The sequence below is a fragment of the Brassica oleracea genome, unplaced genomic scaffold (genome assembly GCF_000695525.1).
Source record: "Brassica oleracea var. oleracea cultivar TO1000 unplaced genomic scaffold, BOL UnpScaffold01078, whole genome shotgun sequence".
Taxonomy (NCBI): Eukaryota; Viridiplantae; Streptophyta; class Magnoliopsida; order Brassicales; family Brassicaceae; genus Brassica; species Brassica oleracea.
In genome coordinates, this window is record NW_013617645.1 from 1,995 (window position 1) to 22,565 (window position 20,571).

The 20,571-nt window shown below is 36.6% G+C and overlaps 1 protein-coding gene and 1 pseudogene across 1 annotated transcript; one reads left to right on the forward strand and one right to left on the reverse strand.

Moving 5' to 3' along the window:
• The first annotated feature begins 262 nt into the window (after positions 1–262).
• Positions 263–580, forward strand: LOC106320816 (putative glucan endo-1,3-beta-glucosidase GVI). Its single transcript, XM_013759169.1, has one exon. The coding sequence runs from the start codon at positions 263–265 to the stop codon at positions 578–580; it is 318 nt and encodes a 105-aa protein (XP_013614623.1).
• Positions 581–9,957: 9,377 nt separating this feature from the next.
• Positions 9,958–16,138, reverse strand: LOC106320818 (annotated as a pseudogene).
• Positions 16,139–20,571: the final 4,433 nt, after the last annotated feature.

Genomic DNA, 20,571 nt, shown 5'->3' on the forward strand with positions numbered 1-20,571 from the left:
GAGCTCGGTCGCTACGTAGCGACCGAGCCAACGCTCGAGCTCGGTCGCTACGTAGCGACCGAGCGAAACGTGTGTTCGGGTGCTGCGTAGCGACCTTCTTCGCACTCTTGTCCGATGACTTGCGTTTCTTCCGCAAAGCTTTTCGTAAAGAAAAATCTATTTCGAAAAAGTATTTGTCGAAGAATTTTTCTACGTTTTTTCTTCTTCGGGGATTTTGACGTTAACTTCGGTCGTAACCGTGACCGATTTTGACCCCAACAACATGTTTGATGCCATGTTCGACGCGTTCGTGTGGGCAATGGAGAAGGAAGGCGTGAAAGATTTACCGGTGGTGGTCTCTGAGACAGGATGGCCGTCCGATGGGAACGGGGAGTTTACCACGCCAGATATAGCGGCTGCCTATAATGGAAATTTTGTGAAGCATGTAGTAGACGGCAAAGGGACACCAAAGAGGCCTAACAGTGGTGTCGATGGATTTTTATTCGCTACGTTCAATGAGAACCAAAAGCCGCCAGGGACTGAACAACACTTTGGGTTGTACGATCCTGTTGACATGAAACCCATCTATAAGCTATTTTGAACGTGAAAGTTTCTTTGACTTTCTTACTAACTAAGTGGTGACGCGGGGTGATGGATTAAAAGAGATTATAACTTTAAAACTATATAGACTAATTTATTGGGGTATTTTAATTATATTTTATGGAAATACATCTAAAAGAGTAAGTAAAGACTTATATAAATTTATTATGAATTTAAGATGAAAAAAAAGCAAGAGCATTATTGTTTTCATAATATAAATTATGAATATAAAATAAAATGAAACATATGCAACCGAATAATAAAATATGAAAGAAAGAAATTTATAAAGAAACAAATAAAAATTTGATAAAACCACAACTACTGTTAGAAGTGACTTCAGAACTCGTGGTTTGCAATTCTATAGAAAGCCATAACAAAGTATCAACTTATCAAACTAAACACATATATTTACCAAATTCAGTAAACGAAGTGTTATACCTCTTTCTGAAAACATCGATTTCTGGAACATTGTTAGGTTCAAAAATAATTTTTGAAACCCATCATTGTTAATCACATTCTTTAATCGACCTTATCATGATAAAAAACAATGTAAGCAAAATCAAAGACGAAATTCATGATTGTACGTAGAAAAATAGTAGGTTTTGATGAGGATGAATTTCAGTCTAATGTTATATACAGGGATCACTTATAGGGTTTTGCTTATGAAAGATTAGAGAGAAAAGAGTATTATCTCTCCTAAATCAAATCAAATTAATCCCTAACTTTTAGCTGGCAATTTTAAAATTATGGAAAGTAATATAATTAAGAAATCAACATATAGTGTTAGATTATGCATTATATTTATGTAGTAAGCTATAGTTTATTAGAAATATGGCAACTTTCTACAACGTTGATCAATATATGGTCCTATTTTTTTCAAACTACGAAATGTGTTATCACTCCATATAAAACTCATACACCAATATTATATTTTGTAGAATGTAAATCATCCAATAAGAAATATATGAAATAAAAACTTGTTTACAATGCGATAATGATTACAATACAGTTGACTACTATTGTTAGGTTGGAAAAAAAAATACAACCAAGAAAAAATGAGAAGATATAAGCAAGAAAGCAATAAATACATTTTTAAAACTCGCATGAAAATAAGAGATATATGTATAATCCATCAAAACCATTTATATTATGCATAAACATAAAACTTAAATGTCCAATGGCACTATATGTAATTAGTCTAGGCAAGCAAGGGTTATTCACTAAATGGTATGAAAAGAGCTCTCATGATAACACATAAATAATGGCAATCTTGATAATAACACATGAGACAAATGTTTATTATTTAGAATGCTCTTCGAATAATATTAAAAGGATTATATATAATGCTCTAGTAGTAGTTGTTTTTACTATTTACCCCCCACGTATTAGGCTATTGGTTTCGATGAGATTATGAGATCTCGTAGCGAAACACAGTTGGCTTTGGAAGAAAAAAAAAGATTAATAGTATTCCAAATTACTTTTTCCATCTATTTTAGACAGTATGACATAGGCTTGGTGCTGTCTCTGAAATTTGTAGAATTTGAAATGATTCTGGATCGGAAATTAAGCAGTTGATACATATTTATTTTTAATCAGTTTACAAAATCGGATGGTATATACATATTAGTCACTAAAAGCTTATAGGCCAAAACAAAAGTTTCATTTAATATAAAATGCTAAAAGAAAACTACATAAATTAAATTAAATTCATTGTATTGCTTATTACGAGAGAGATGCTATCTTTTATCCTTGGTTTTTCGTGTTGATTCGTTGATATTTTCATTTCCACCCGTTTCCGGTACTAAAACTCTACAGAAATAATGATAATGGTTTGGATATGAAATTGGTTTAGTTGTTTGAACATTAAAACGGTTTAAAACCCAACGAACGGTGAGATTTGAATGGTCTTACTCTGGCCGGTCTATTGATCCGAGTCAACAGACCAATCATTTGTTTGAAATACATGGACGGTATTATTAAGTTTGAAATACAGAAGACCGTATCTTTATATACGACAAATATGCAACATCAAAAATATAATGAGATTGATTTCTTTTTTGGGTTCATCTTTCAGGAAAAAGAAAGTGCTAGTACAAAGCTTGAATTTACATGAGTAGTATTTATGACACACGTAAACAACCAATATTTGCAAGAAACAAAAAGAACAAGAAAAAAAAAAAAACTCTTCTCTGTTCTTATTACTTGTCACGGGGTTGTAGAGCTTTGGTGATGAGTATCAATTCGGTTAGGCTTAAAACGACACTGGTATAGTCAATTGAGCTTTTGGATGGGAGTGGAGGTTATCCAGTTCAGTTAAGGAGATAAGCTCATGGTTTATGGCGAGTTAAACGTCAGCTTAATGTGTGTAATTAGTCTCCTATATATAAAGGGCATATGAGGTTAAATCCCCTCTCTCTTGTGAACTAGATTCTTGTTGGTGAGCAAGAGAGGGATTCTTCGAATGATACATTGTACAAAAGAGAGATAGTGAATTGCTGAGAGAGATCAGCACGAGACGTAGGGTTATTACTCTTCGGAGGGCCTGAACTCGTTAGATCGTGTATGTACTTTCTTTTGCGTAGTCCTTTTTCTTTCTTGAGAGTTCAATCGAGAGTTAGAGAGATCGTACAAGTTCGTTAAATCGAGTGGAAGATCCTAACAAAGTGGTATCAGAGCCAGGTTGAAGCTCGATGGGCGATTCGATGGCGAAAGTCAAGGTTGCGATCTTTGACGGACAAGGCGACTTCTCGATGTGGAAGAAGCGGATGCTAGCTCACCTGTCGATCTTGGGATTGAAGGATTCTCTGGAATAATCGATTCCAGATCCCAAACCGATGAAGAAAGAAGAAGATCCAGATGTCTATCAAGAAAGGCTAAAGGAAGATGAAGTCAAACGGCTTGAGCGAGCTGAGAAGGTGATGAATATGTTGATCTTGAATCTCGGAGATCATGTTCTACGGAAGATCGATGATTGTACAACAGCCGCTGCGATATGGACGGCTCTCGAAAGGTTATACAATCAAAAGACTCTTCTGAATCGAATCCATTTACAACACAAGTTCTATACGTTTAGAATGGTGGATTCGAAGTCAGTGGACCAGAACATTGATGATTTCTTAAAGCTTGTTTCTGGATTGAGTAGCTTGAATGTAGAGGTCACGGAGGAAGTTCAAGCAATCTTGTTGCTAAACTCGTTACCGGCGCAGTATAATTCTCTCAAGGAGACATTGAAGTATGGGAGAGACACTGTAACCATTTAGAGTGTCATGAATGCTGCAAAGTCTAAGGAGATTGAGCTGGGAGAGAAGCAAGATCTCAACGCAACATCGAAGAGTGGAGATGCGCTTGTAGCAAGAGGAAGACCTGAGAAGAGAGAATCTGGTAACAAGAAATGGAAAGGCAGATCGAGATCCGGTTCTAGATCAAGGATTACTTGCTGGTATTGCAAGAAAGATGATCACAAGAAAGCAGACTGTTATGCGCGTAAGAAGAGACTAGAAGGCGATGACAATGCGGAAGCAGCTGTGGTGATTGATGCGTTGATGGTCTCTGACTCGTGGTACCAGGAGAAATGGGTTATAGACTCAGGGTGCTCGTATCATATGACTTCAAGACGAGACTGGTTTGATACTTTTGAAGAAGTGAGCTCGAGACAAGTTACTCTTGGAGACAACTTTGCAGTGGATGTGCAGGGAGTTGGATCAGTAAAGATCAAAGCATATGGAGGGACAGTGAAGGTCCTGAACAATGTCAGGTATGTTCCTAAACTAAAAAGGAATCTACTCTCAACTGGAACCTTTGATGGACTAGGCTTTGATCATTCTGGTGGTAGAGGAAAAACGAGATTTTATAAGGATGGTAAGCTAGAGTTACATGGAACACTCTCTGGAACTTTGTATATGTTGGATGGTGAAACTGTTGTTGCAGGGGAGAGTAACAGTGTTCAGGTTAAGAAGTCAAGTGATGAAACTGAACTATGGAATAGACGTTTAGGCCATATGAGCCTAAAGAATCTACAAATTTTCGCGAGGAAGGGAATCTTAGACAAGAGGAAGATCAGTGAGATGAGTTTCTGTGAGAATTGCATAATGGGAAAGCATAAAAGGTTAAGCTTTCACATTGGAAAGCACACTACAGGAGAGGCTCTCAAGTATGTTCATGCTGATCTCTGGGGTTCGCCGAACGTCACGCCTAGTATATCAAAGAAGCAGTACTTCCTCTCAATTATAGATGACTTCACCAGAAAGGTATGGGTGTTCTTTCTGACGGCCAAGAGTGAAGCATTTGAGAAGTTTGGTGAATGGAAGAAACTAGTAGAAAGCCATATCAACAAAAAGGTAAAGTGTCTAAGGACTGACAACGGTCTTGAATTATGCAATGCGGAGTTTGATGGGTTCTGCAGACAACACGGTATTGAAAGACCCAGGACATGCGCCTACACACCGCAACAAAACGGCGTTGCAGAACGCATGAACCAAACCATAATGGAGAAGGTTAGGTGTCTTCTGAATGAATCTGGACTGGAAGAAGAGTTTTGGGCAGAGGCTGTATCTACAGCTGCATATCAGATAAACCGAAGCCCCTCGTCAGCTATAGACAGTAACATTCCAGAAGAATTGTGGCTGGGAAAGAAGCCTTGTTACAAACACATGAAAAGGTTCGGGTATGTTGTATACATTCATAAAGATCAAGGGAAGCTTAAGCCCAGGGCAGTCAAAGGCGTGTTTCTAAGCTATCCAGTTGGAGTTAAAGGATATAAAGTATGGTTGCTTGAGGAGAAGAAATGCGTGATTAGTAGAAATGTGATCTTCGTAGAAGAAAAGGTCTACAAAGACGAAATGGAGGCTCAGAAGAAAATTGAAGTCTCTAAGGATACTGTGAATGGTGGCTCTGTGATACTTGAAACTGAGATAGTACAAGATGGAGTAAAGACAAATGGAGTAAAGACAGACATAGTAAAAAAGGGATTAGTTCAATCAGATTCACATGTGGAGTTGGAATCTGAAGGTGAAGATGAAGAAGACAGTAGTGAGCATACTGAAGATCCTGGAAGCTATAACATAGCTAGAGACAGACCTAGAAGAGAGATAACTCCCCCGGTGGTGATTATGATTTAGAGTCTTTTGCATTACTCGCAGCTGTGGAAGTAAGTCTAGATGAACCGAGGGATTATCAGGAAGCGATGAGAAGCAAAGATAAAGAGCTCTGGAATGGAGGAATGGATGAAGAGATGAGCTCTCTAGAAGCAAATAAGACTTGGACACTGGTTAAAAGACTCAAAGACAGGAAAGTCATTGGATGTAAATGGGTCTACAGGAAGAAACCAGGGATACCGGGAGTGGAGAAACCTCGTCATAAGTCGAGGCTAGTAGCCAAAGGTTACTCACAAAGGGAAGGTATAGACTATCAAGAAGTCTTCTCTCCGGTCGTAAAACACGTTTCCATAAGATTCTTACTCGCAATCACGGTGAATGAAGATCTTGAATTGGAGCAGCTTGATGTTAAAACTGCATTTCTTCACGGAGTTATAGAAGAAGAGATCTTCATGGATCAGCCTGAGGGATACGTTGTCAAGGGAAAGGAGAGTTATGTGTACAAGCTTGGAAAAGCGTTGTATGGTCTCAAGCAAGCACCGAGACAGTGGAATAAATGCTTTGACCAGTTTGGTGTTGATCAAGGATTTAAACGAAGTGAGTTTGATCATTGTGTATATATCAAAAGGTCAAAGGCTGGGTTCAGAGTCTACCTGCTATTGTACGTAGATGACATGTTGCTTGCATCAAAAGACTTGGAGGAAATCAAGTTTGTAAAGGAAATGCTGGGAAGCATATTTGACATGAAGGATCTGGGTTCGCTAGAAGAATTTTGGGTATGGACATAGAAAGAGACCGTGAAGGTGGGGTACTTTCGTTGTCTCAGTCAGGGTATCTCAAGAAGATTCTTCAGGTGTTCAACATGAGTGAATCAAAGGGCGTGTCTACTCCTATTGGGACTCAGTTCAAGTTATCTGCAATCAAGGATGATGACGGTCAAGTACCAGTGGGAGATGATGTTCCTTATGCGAATGTTATTGGAAGTGTGGTGTACGCAATGATAGGGACAAGATGCGATTTAGCATATGCAGTGGGATTGATCGATCGTTTTATGAGTAATCCGAGTTCAGTCCATTGGTCAGCAGTAAAATGGGTGATGCGTTACATAAAGGAAACGCATGATAAGAAGTTAATTTTCAGAAAGCAAGAAGAGTATAAAGTTGAAGGCTTTTGTGCTCAGGTTTTTCATCTGATCTTGATAGAAGAAGATCGATATCAGGCTACGTATTTACAGCAGGTGGTAGTGCTATCGGCTGGAGGTCTGGACTACAAGATGTGGTAGGTTTATCTACAACCGAAGCTGAATATATGGCATTGGTTGAGGCAGTAAAGGAGGGCATATGGCTTAAGGGTTTGATTGAAGAGTTTGGGTACGAGCAGAAGAGTGTCGACGTCTGGTGTGACTCGCAAAGTGCTATGTGTCTCGCGAAAAACAACGTCCATCATGAGAGGACGAAGCATATAAGCCGGAAGATGCATTTTATCAGAGAAATTATAGCACAAGGTGACGTGAAGGTTCATAAGATTGCTACTGTGAAGAACCCTGCTGATATGTTGACAAAGGGTCTTCCAGTTGAGAAGTTTGAGAAGGCATTGAGCTTTCTCGGAGTAGCAAGTCACTGATATGAAGCCTTTGGGCTTGGGAGTGCATATATGTTTGCCGCATTAAGGAGCCTATTCAGATTGATGTCATCAAGGTGGGGTTTTGTAGAGCTTTGGTGATGAGTATCAATTCGGTTAGGCTTAAACCGAGACTGGTATAGTCAATTGAGCTTTTGGATTGGAGTGGAGGTTATCCGGTTCAGTTAAGGAGATAAGCTCATGGTTTATGGCGAGTTAAACGTCAGCTTAATGTGTGTAATTAGTCCTCTATATATAAAAGGCATATGTGGTTAAATCCCCTCTCTCTTGTGAGCTAGATTCTTGTTGCTGAGCAAGAGAGGGATTTTTCGAATGATACATTGTACAAAAGAGAGATAGTGAATTGCTGAGAGAGATCAGCACGAGACGTAGGGTTATTATTCTTTGGAGGGCCTTAACTCGTTAGAACGTGTGTGTACTTTCTTTTGCGTAGTCCTTTTTCTTTCTTGAGAGTTCAATCGAGAATTACAGAGATCGTACAAGTTCGTCAAATCGAGTGGAAGATCCTAACAGGGGTGTAGTTACCTTTTTGATATAATAATGACAAACCTTTTTTTTTGAAACACAAACCTTTGCGTTCAAGTCATTCGGACGTCTACGAAAATTCTTATACAAAATTATAATGAGATTGATTTCTTTTTTGGGTTCATCTTTCAGGAAAGAGATAGTGCTAGTACAAAGTTTGAATTTACAGGAGTAGTATTTATGACACACGTATATTTGCAAGAAACAAAAAGAACAAGAAAAAAAAAAAGAAAACTCTTCTCTGTTCGTATTACTTGTCACGGGGGTGTAGTTACCTTTTTGATATAATAATGACAAACCTTTTTTTTTGAAACACAAACCTTTGCGTTCAAGTCATTCGGACGTCTACGAAAATTCTTATACAAAATTATAATGAGATTGATTTCTTTTTTGGGTTCATCTTTCAGGAAAGAGATAGTGCTAGTACAAAGCTTGAATTTACAGGAGTAGTATTTATGACACACGTATATTTGCAAGAAACAAAAAGAACAAGAAAAAAAAAAAGAAAACTCTTCTCTGTTCGTATTACTTGTCACGGGGGTGTAGTTACCTTTTTGATATAATAATGACAAACCTTTTTTTTTTGAAACACAAACCTTTGCGTTCAAGTCATTCGGACGTCTACGAAAATTCTTATACAAACTTGGAAAGAGTGAAATAGCTGAGTAAAGGTAGAAAAACTATATAAAAACTTTCAGTTTTTATGTATCTTCTTAACTCATTTATTTTCTCATTAATGTTTCATCGTCGCTTTCTAATTCCTACCACGCATATGCTTATGTAATCACAAGGAATAATAAGTTTTAAAAACTTGCCAAACCTCACTCAAATTTACGCAATGTCTCCGAAGACGGTCGAGTCTAATATACAATACATAGTTGAAAGGTGGAAGAGTTATTTACAAAATTTATAATATACAATACATAGTCTTTATTAGTTACTAGAGTTTCAAAGCATAGTAATAATAATAAAAAAAATTTGTCAACAGAAAATGGATAATATTTCTTTTTTAATTTTCACAGATTTGAGAATCGGATAGTTATTACGTACAGAACATCTAGTAACATATATTTGGGATTTATTTCTACATCACGTTAGTTTGTTTTTAATGTTTTTGCTTTTGTTTATTTTTACATTATTGGATACTGATTTTTATTTTATTCAAGTAATATTTTTATTTTTGACAATCTTGATATTTAAGTTCTCTCAGTAACCATTATGGAATGCTTACTTGGTCTACGTAAAATTAGTATTCACCACATCCGTTTGGTTTACACATTGGCTCTTTTCGGTTTATTTAGATTGTGGTTAGATTTTTGGATTCTAGGAAGTACGGGTGGACGTTCGGATACCCGTTCGGATTCGGATCGAGTATTTCGGATTTTCGGGTATTTCGGTATAGGAGTATAGAACCTGTTCGAGTATTTTTCTACTTCGGGTCGGGTTCAGATATTTTTAGTTTGGGTTCGGTTATTGTGGGTCGGGTTTCGGATATTTAGATTTTGAAAAAAATATTATTTTATTTTATTTTTCAAGTTTTATGTATTTAAAAATATTACTTTCAGTTACATGTTTTCTTCTTTTAAATATATTGAATGATTAATAGATTTAGAGATGATATCTTAGAAATAAAAAACACTAATTTGGTTATTTATTTTAAATTTTGGATGTAAATTTTTATTAATCCATGAAACAAAAATTTGACATGTATTTTAAGTGAGTAACAAATTATTTTTCGTAATTGTATGTATATTATATGATCTCAAAGTATATATAAAGCATCATAATATCTATTTTAAATAAAATGAGAGTAATAAATTAATAATATAAGATTAATTATACATATGTTCGGTTATCTTCGGATATCCATTCGGGTTCGAATATTACCCGCTCGGATTCGGATATCCAAACTCTCCCAACTCAATACCCGTTCGGATATTTTCTTACTTCGGTTCGGATTTCGGTTCGGGTTTTTCGGATCGGGTTCGGGTGCCACTTCGGGTATCGGGTAAAGTGGCCACCCCAACTAGGAAGTATAAATAACTGGTAATAAAGTAACATTCCGGTTTTGAATCAAATCAAACACCATTAGGACAAGTTACATTATTGAGCAGATCATCTAGTTTGGTATTGCGCTAATGTCCTAATGTCCATAAGAATCTTTAAGTATCCTAGACGCTGAAACTTTGTGTTACGATGATTTAATAAATTACCTCATTAGTCTCTGAACCACAGGCTATGTATCCATCCAAGACCGATAATCCGACAAAGTTTTGTATTCCGGTATAAGATTAGATATTAGAATTAACTAATAAAGGAGTTTAAGGTAGAACAGAATACATTTGATTCATCGCAAACCTTCACCACTCACTCCTCTCTACTTGAGACGATTTCCGGCAAGGTCTATGACCGTTAGTTGCCTTTTTTAATCTTTCAAATCTTTCCCTTGTCTTTAGTGGAACCATTTATCGGCCTTTTTGTCACAGTGTTTTATTTTGGAAATTATATTTTATTTCCTTTTCTTCTCGGCTCCATCTCACTTCTTTCCTTCTCTGGTCTAGAGTTTTATTTCCTGTTTCCCCTTTCTTCTCAAAATTCTCTGTTTCTTTCCTAAACTAATGATTTCTCAGAAATTCGTGGCCGAATTTTGCCTTATTAATGGCAAATTTGCTTCAATCACGGTAGATCTACTGCCAAAGAATTTTTTCCTCCACCACGGCTCTACCCTGAATTCATCTCCGACGACTGCGAACATGGCTGACCTCCTCCACAAAGCGATAAGAGCTATGTCCATTGGTGATGATGAAGAGCCCCTTACCCTACCTGATGAACCCCGTTTCCGTGTTATTGATGAGAATGAAACTAGTATCCTTGGCCGCTTGCTGAACCCCGAATGTCAGTCCATGGCTCGAATGATAGACTATATGCCTACAGCGTGGCGTGTTTACGGTCGTGTTCGAGGGATTGCTCTCTCGAAAGACAGGTTCCAGTTTGTTTTCCAGCGAGAGGAAGATCTACAGACGGTCCTCAAAGATAGACCCTGGTCTTATAATCATTGGGCTATGGCTTTGGAGAGATGGACAGCTAACCCTCCTGATGACTTCCTCAAAACGATGGATCTGTGGATTCGGATTAGGCATATCCCAGTGGAGTTCTTCACTACTGATACTATGTACCGCCTGGCGTCAGAGGTTGGAAAAGTTGATGTTATTGCTTACGATCCTAAGGTTTCCCAGACTAAGGACTACATCAGAGCCAAAGTTTGCTTCAACCTGGATAACCCGGCCAAGGCATTCAGAAGATTGAACCTCAAGTCTGGTGGGACGGTGAACATTGAATTTGAATATGAAAAGATTCATAAGAGATGTTTTCACTGTCTGCGCCTTACCCATGAAAAGATCAGATGCCCACTTTTGCGTAGAGGTGGTGTGAAGGAGAAACAAGTATCTAATGACCGAGAGGCATTGCCTGAGCCTCGTCCTAATCTTCCCATTGTGAGAGCTTCACTACTGGATGAGGGCCCGCCTGGTTTTCCTCCCATGTTTCCGGAGCTTTCAAAGCAAGACCAAAAAATGGCTATGTTGTATATCTCACATGCTGATGAGACAGAACGCAGAGCTAGAATCGAAAGAGTCAAGCAAGGTATTGCTGATAGTGCTGCTGAAGCTTCGGTCCGTATCACTCGGATTACCAATGAGCTAGACAAAGGAAAAGGCCACGTTTTCTCTTAACAAGACGATACACTGGTCTCTAAAAAACAGAGACCCCTCTTACTTGGAGCTTACTCAGAAGGCTATGTTCAATCTCTGGAGGAAGGTGAGGCTGATTCTTTGGCTACAAATGGCTCCTTTTCGTCTGCTCCCATTGTGGTTCTGTCGGGTTTTCAGCTTGGCCCTTCCTCGAGAGGGAGAGTCTCCGGGAACCAAAATGCCAGCAAGACCCAAACGAAGAGGCCTCCGTCCTGGAAGAGGAAACTCAATACCATTCGTGCCCAGGCTTCTTATCCTGCTCCTTCTCAGCACCTGAACAAGGCAAAGAGAAAGTCTTCTCCCCCTCCACAGACAGCGTCCGAGAACAAATCTGCAAAGCTTACAGACCCTACGGTGGCTTCCGTATTGAAGCCGCTGCTCCCCCAATGAGCATTTGGTGTTGGAACTGTCAAGGTGCTGGGAGTACTGAGACAGTTCAGAAAATTCGGGAAGTTAGACGTCTACACTTTCCGGATTTCATGTTTTTGATGGAGACTAAACAAAAATATGCGTATGTTTCTGGATTACAAAAAAGCTTGGGTTACGATAAGTTGTTCACGGTGGAGCCTAATGGTTTAAGTGGTGGGCTAGCTGTGATGTGGAAGGATAGTTACAATGTTGAGATACTGTCTAGTGATAAGAGGATTATTGACATGAAGATTTCGTCGGGTCCTTTGGATTTCTTTCTCTCTTGTATTTATGGAGATCCCGTGCGAGCTAGGAGGCAGGCGGTATGGGATCGTCTTGTTGATATTGGGTTGGTGAGAGACACGGCTTGGGTCCTCGCGGGTGATTTTAATGAAATTATGTCTAATGAGGAAAAACTTGGTGGAGAAGAAAGGAGTGAGTCGACATTTTGGGGCTTTCGTAGTATGGCTCAAAACTGCAAGTTGAAGGAAATTAGAAGCTCGGGTAATATCTTCTCTTGGGCGGGGAAAAGAGAATCAGGTTGGATTCAATGTCGTCTTGATAGAGGGTTTGGGAATGACGAGTGGTTCAATATGTTTCCCCGTTCACATTTACAATACTCAGATATGTGGGCTTCTGATCATAGACCCTTCCTAATCAGATTTGCTCATGAGAGTGAAGATCATTACAAGAGAAGGTTCTACTTTGATAAAAGAATGGCTGATGAGGAAGGTTTTGAAGACCTGATAAAGCAGAGCTGGTGTGGGGCTGAAGAGGATGATTCATGTACTGTTGCACGTATTGCTCGATGTCGTCAAGACATTGCTAAGTGGAAACGCCATACCAGTTTCAACTCGAAGGATAAGATCACACGGTTGAAGCTTGATCTGGAGTTTGAAGTGTCTAAGCTTCATCCCAACTTTCACTCTATGAAGCTCTTGCGTCAGCAACTAGCTACTGCCTATTTGGATGAAGAACGATACTGGAGGCAAAAATGCAGGGAGGAATGGCTGAAAGCAGGGGACCGGAATACTCGGTATTTTCATAACTGTGTCAAGGGGAAGAAGATCCAGAATCGGATTCTCATGTTATTAGACGAGCTGGGAGGTGAGCATTTCTCGGAGGGAGCTAAAGGTTACATAGCAGTAGAGTATTTCAGGGATCTCTTCATGAGTACTAACCCTTTCGACCTCGAGTCTCTCTTTGAAGGATTCCAAAGTAGGGTCACGCAAGAGATGAATACAACGCTTACTGCAATGGTTACAGATGATGAGATCAAGCAGGCAGCCTTCAGTGTGAAGGGAAGCAGCGCCCCTGGTGAGGATGGTCTTACAGGAGTATTCTACCAAAGGTTTTGGCACATTGTGGGTCATGCTCTCGTTAAGGAGATTCAACTTTTCTTCTCAACCTCGACAATCCCGGATGGGTGGAACCATACTCAGCTGAGCCTGATCCCTAAAGTCACCAAACCGTCGAGAATGCAGGACTTAAGACCCATAAGCCTATGCTCGGTACAGTACAAAATTATCTCCAAGATTCTGTGTAACCGGCTAAAAATCTATCTGCCGGAGCTCATATCAGAAACTCAAGGTGCATTCGTCTCAGGCCGTTTGATATCTGATAACATCCTCATTGCACATGAGATGGTACATGGACTACGTACCAATAGCAGAGTGGATAAGAGTTTCATGGCCATTAAGACTGATATGTCTAAGGCTTATGATAGAGTGGAGTGGAGCTTCCTCGAGATTCTCTTAGAGAAAATGGGTTTTGACAGAATTTGGATACATTGGATCATGGGTTGTGTGAGCTCTGTTTCTTACTCGGTTCTTCTCAATGGTAATTCACACGGCTTCATCAAACCGGAACGAGGCATTAGGCAAGGAGACCCACTCTCTCCTTTCCTATTTATCCTCTGCGCTGAAGCTTTAGTGAACTGCCTTAACCACTCAGAAGCGAATGGGAGAATCAATGGTATTAGATTGGCGGCTACGGGCCCTTCAGTTCATCATCTCCTATTCGCTGATGATAGCCTACTGATGTGTAAAGCGAGTGTGGAGGATGCTCTGGAAATCTCACGCTGCCTTAAATTATATGGTGATGCATCGGGTCAGATGATAAATCAGCAGAAATCCTCTATTATCTTTGGATCTAATGTCCCTGAGGAAATCAAAATGGAGGTCAAAGTAGCTCTTGGAATCGATACGGAAGGAGGAGAGGGTTCCTACCTTGGCTTACCTGAATGTTTCAGTGGTTCCAAGAGGAAGTTACTTAGCTTTCTCCGTGAAAAGCTTCATGGCCGGCTGAACGGTTGGTTCTCAAAGGCACTATCTCAAGGTGGCAAAGAGATACTACTCAAATCCATTTGTCTGGCTCTGCCGATCTACGCTATGACATGTTTCAAGCTTCCTAAAGATACATGTGAAAGAATGACCAGTGCTATGATTCAGTTTTGGTGGAGCAGTGGCAATAATAAGAGCAAAATTGCTTGGGTTGCTTGGCAGAAACTATGCAAGTCTAAAGAGGTTGGTGGACTTGGTTTTCATGATCTTGAGAAGTTTAACCAAGCCCTGTTAGGCAAGCAGGCTTGGCGTCTCTGGAGCTCTCCTAACTCTCTGCTGGCGCAAATACTCAAACATCGTTACCATAAGAACTGTAACTTCCTTGATAGTTCTGTTGGTACGAGACCCTCATACGCTTGGAGGAGTATCCTTCATGGGAGAGAGCTTCTTGCGAAAGGTCTGTTGCGGTCTATTGGCAGTGGTGAGAACACTCTTGTATGGCAAGAAAATTGGCTGCTTGATGATCTACCTCGAGTTCCCAACTACCAATCCTCTTATGTGAGGTGTGTGTTACATTTTTGGAGGTTTCTCTTTATAATTTGAATACAACGAGCGTCAAAAAAAAAAAGGTAGAACAGAATAAAGTTTAGGAGTAACCTTTTGATTTGTATGTCCTTTATACGTCATTGAACAAGCACCAGTAGACAAACCAGAGGAATTTGTCTTGTTGAGATTCCAAACTTGAGAGAGTTATCAGTGGAAGCAGAGACAATGGTCTCTGAATCCATGAATTTAACATAGCTAACAGCTTTCTCGTGGCCAGCCAATGTGCACCAAGGAGTTTTGACATACCGAAGATCATAGCAATAAACCTTGTAATCAGCTGATCCAAATGCCAATAAATGATTGGAAGATGAAGAGAATTGCACGCAACACACATTTGCTGGACTCCAGATTGTGCCTAATGACCGTTTCTGCATAACCACCAGAAAGGATAGTCATATCCAAACCGAGAAGAGAATCATACTTTCTGGAGCTATAAAATAATTTCGACATAAGAATAAAATTCTAGCAGTATTATGAGACGAGGGAAAGAACCGTACCTCATTGACGCTCCAAAGCTTTACCGAACCGTCATCACTTCCGCTGAAAAATCAACTGACCAGGCTCTCTTCTGGTGTTCTGTGTATTGGGAAAAACTTTGCCAAGTCCCAGCATCCCAAATCTGCATTCACCAACAGTAAGAAAACGTCAACAGAAAACCAGGACCAACGCATTTTTACGGTCACTCAGACAGCTCTATATCTATATTATCACATGATTAACATTTATACATTTCCAAAGAGGAAGAAAAGAGCACATGAGCCTGGTCCTATGGTAAAAAGAAATATTGTAGCATGATATAGACAGGAGAGACCATAAATTTCCATACGCACCTGGACTACACCATCATAGTCAGTCGAGGCCAAATAGTTTTTGATGTAACTATTCCAGCAAATGCAGCTTAATTTCGATTTCGACCATCTCTACTAGTGGATAATATAATGAACACCAACAGATTCATTCATAAATGCGTTGAAAGCCAAAAATCTTGATCTTCTTTGGTATCCCAGCTGCTGCTATGTGTTCCTCATCAGGGTCAAAACTCAATGAGCAGACCACACTGGCAGAGTTTAAAAGGTCTCCACTTCTGATTGTCCCACAGGTTTCAAACTTGCTATACCGAGCAAATTTGCACAACCCCTCGAAAAACACTTCAAGTTGATCTGACTATATTTTCCTTTGGTTCTTGCATCCTGATCTTTATTTTGGTTTTCAGACGGGAAAAGGGTATTTTTAGACCCCAAAAATTTGCATCGTGCTTTTTTAGACCCAAACAAAACATAAGTGCGAAATCATTCATAAACTAAAATTTTTTGAAAAAATTCGATCCAAACTTGACTCCATAACATAAAATTCTACCTTGACTAATTTAGCGTTAGTCAACCGTAAACCATGCTTTATCGGATATGAAAAGTGCCGATTTCAACCCATACAATTTCTTCGTAGTGCCTTTTTATACCTGAACAATAAGTAAGTGTGATTTCATATCCAAACTGAACAATAATTTGAATTTCATACCCGAACTGAACGATAGTTTGAATTTCATAAAAAACTACTCTAACTAACGTTTAATTAGTCAACCGTTATTTTTAAGCAAGTCATTATCTAGGCAGATATGATGTGTCGAGGAAGAGTTAAAACGACGTCGTTTTAGTAAAATAATAAAATTCCGTCACTTGGAAGACCGAACCGTACCCACGACAAACAAGTGAATTAAACAAACACTTTACAATCGGATCAAACGAAATTTGACTTGAAAAATATATGTTTGGTTCAGATCCGGGTACAGGGTAAAATACCTATTGGGTATTTTTTGGACCTGCATATCTTGGTTCGAGTCTGGATCCTCTTCTAGATCCGACTGGGTACCTAAAAAACCTAAAATAATTTGTGTATTTTAGGTATATTTGGGTATTTTGAATATGTTCCTTCTATTACAAATATTTTTTAAAGTTTTGGGTATGGTTTTAGGTATACTTTCGGGTTTCTAATCAAAACTAAAAGTTTAAAAATATTATTTTGAATATTTGGATAAATGTTTGGGTTTTTTAGGGTTCCTCGGTCATATTTCGGATAAAATTTTGGTGGTTTTGGTATTTGAATACTTACGGGTATTTGCATGAGTTTTCAGGCTATTCGAATATTTTTGGGTCTTAAATACCCGAACCTATTACGTTTTGAAAATTTTGAAATACCTAGTTGGGTCCAAATATTTAGGACGGAACCAAAGGGAACCAATCTATACCCGACCCCAAAATTTGATGCGCATGTCTATTCTCTTCCATTATATTTTATAAATAATATTCTATTTGTTTCACAAAAGAGTGAACATGGTACATGATCTTGTGACGATTGTGGTTTCATTCGTTGTATTTAAGGTTGAATCTCCTATCTCACCAGATAGAAGTATGCATGTAGGTTCCTACATTGAAGTATTTGATGATCATCAGCATGTAGAAGCTTCTCCGAAATTTTTTGATAAATAGTAAAAACATATATTTTAATATTTAAACAATAATTAATTGCAAAAATAAATTTCATGAAATATTTATATAATTTATTTTCCTAAAATAAAATATTTTCCTCTCTTTTTATAATATTTATGAAATTTAAAATAAAATAAAATTATATTTTTATCAAAATCAAATTTCAAAAATATTTATATAAATTATTTCAATTATATTTCAAAAATTAAAATTTAATAAAATATGTATTTCAATAATATTTTAATCATCAATTTCAAAAATAAATTTATAGTTATCTAAATTTGGGTTATATAAAATATTTTAAAAATAAATTTTAAGTAAAACATACATTTCAATGATATTTTTATCAATAACTAATTTCAAAAATAAATTAATAATTGTTTTTCCTTAATTAAAGTATTATCTCTTTTTTTTTTTTGAAATGTTAAATTTATTTATCAACAAACTAAAGTTTTATCAACCAGTGGCAGTAGTCCAATGGCGCCTGAGGGAAAGAAACTCAATACGGCGAACCCTGGTTCGAACTCCGCTGGACACACGGATATGAGATATTGCTTTTGTCTCATATGAATGCCCAGGAGAGGGTCTATCTGTGGGATGTACCTCCACCCGAGGTTATGTCTGTGTTTTTAATAGATCCGGATTTAGCCTTTTTTACTTTAGCAAAACCTAAAGTTTTATCTCGCAAAAACTAAAGTTTTATCTCTCTTTACATAGCCTTCAAATATAAAATAAGATATATCATATATTTTATTGTTTCATATTTATAATTGAATAAACAATCTACATAACTTATAAATAATATTCTCTTTGTTTCATAAAAAGTAACGTTGACACCTTTTCTTGTTATGTAAAGAGTATCATTTTAAGAATCCTAATTTAGTTATATCTATTTTGACTTTAATATTATTTACAAAATGCTTTGATTTTATAATTTATTATTTTTTTGGTTTTAGAAGTTTCATTAAAAAATGTATTTGTTAAGAACATGAATGTAACTAAATCATTTTTAATCTTTGAAAAAAATATCAAAATTACATTCTTTTTGAAATGGAAGGATATACATTATTTATATAAATTTGAAAATTTGAAATTATATTTTTTATTTATATAAATGTGTATTGTGGACTAGTAGCATTACTAGAATTACTTTGGATTACCTTGAAGAATGCATCATGCATATTTCTAATTTTTTTATATTTTCGGCCTATTATATATTTTTAACAGATATAACTTATATGTTTTGAATATATGTCCATATATGTGTTTAGATATCAAAATAGTCATGAAATCTTGAATAATTTTTAAATTGTTAGAAAACTTATCATTTCCACAAAAACTTCCTTCTACTTTCATGTCTATTGTGTTGATGGTGATATCATAATAAGGTGAATCACACAAATAACATAATTTTAGAATTTTGTTTCTACGGAAATGTTATATACAATCTAAAACTGTATAAATGCATTGGTGTTACTAGAAATATTTTATTTTTGACATGGTATTATTAATAAAAGTTGAAAATTTCAAAAATATTACTATAAACAAGATAGTATTACTACTACCTTGTGTACTACTAAGTGTAAATATAATAATAGTGTTTTTTTTAATATATGGCACATAAACATTTTAAATGAGCAAATTTTTAATTATAATTTAATAATATGTGTTAGATATGTCATATATGTTTTAGACATGTTTGATTTTTTTTTTATTTATCTTAGTAATACCTAGTAAAACTAGTAGTTCAAAATTTTTCTTACAGTTACTGTATTATTTTTGTTTTTACTTCACGTAGTTGAAAACATAACAATATACTTTATGGTATACATATTTTTAAATGTATATTTTTTAACTTTTAAAAAAAAATTATAAATACATTTTAAATTGAAAGAAAAAAAAAGAGATTCCCAATCTATACTACCAACAAAAGCAATTTAAGTTGCTAGTATCTCATTTGAACCCTAGTAAATGATAAGAGTCTATTAGTATTTTGCTTTGTTCGGAAATTTGTTAGGAGTTAAATGTAAGTTTGGGTTAATTGGGTCTAGAATCTAATGAAAAGAATTGAATTTCGAAGATTAATTGGAAATTAATTTTTTAAAGTTTATTAAACTTATATAGGAAACGTAGTTATGCAAATATACAAAATGTTGTTATCAAGACAGCCCCGGGTTCGATAGTTTGTCTTGTTAGTTTTTCTTATTTTATTTTATACAAAGATTGGTTTAGGTAACTACGGAAAAAGGTAACATGTGGTCTTGTGGTATACTCCTTACTCGTTAGTTCTAAACCGAACAGCCCAGGATCCGATGCTCCATCATGTTTGTTTTGCTTATTTTATTTTAAAATAACAATATATATATAAACCGCGATTTATTTAAATGATAACAACTGTAACACGTAGTCTGGTGGTCACTCCTTCCTTCTTAGCAGCACAGCCCCGGTTTCGAATGTCATTATGGGTTTTTTATTTTTTCTTTCCTTTTTTTTAATGAGTGGCAATCTCGTAATTATCCCTTCGTCTTCCTATTAGGGTTTTGTCGATTTTACAGTTTTCTTATGCGGCTGCCATGGATTTCTTCAAAAAATCTTCAGTTTTTATGCGTTTAAATTATTGTTTACACTTAAATCTTTCAATTCTGTAACGTGTACTAAACTATGACTACAGCCACCAGAGGAACTGTGAAGAAGATGATCCGTTTGAAAGCTATTTGAAAGTTTTTTTTTCTTTTTAAAATAGTTTTTATGTTTTCATCTTTAAAATACTAGAGAAAGATATTATAAGAGAAATATTAATTTTTTAAAAACAAATCTTAAATAAAAACGAATTATAAAGGACAAGAAATCCTTAATAATAAAAGCGATATTTTGAGACTCCATAAAACGTCCACATCAGCGGAAAAAAATTCTCCCGAAAGATGACATGTGGCATAAAATATAGTTTTACATTTTAATATTACTAATTTTCGAAAATTATAAATAATATGTAAACATACAGCATAAAAAATAGAAAAACTACATTAAACTTATGTAAAATTACCATTTTTCACTTTAAAAAAAATACGGCTTATCTCCATAATGTAACATTACCGTTTTATAAAAAAAAACAAAAAACATTATATATAATTTCGAAAATAATAAATATATGTAAACATACAACATAAAAAAAATGGAAAAACTACATTAAACATATGTAAGATTA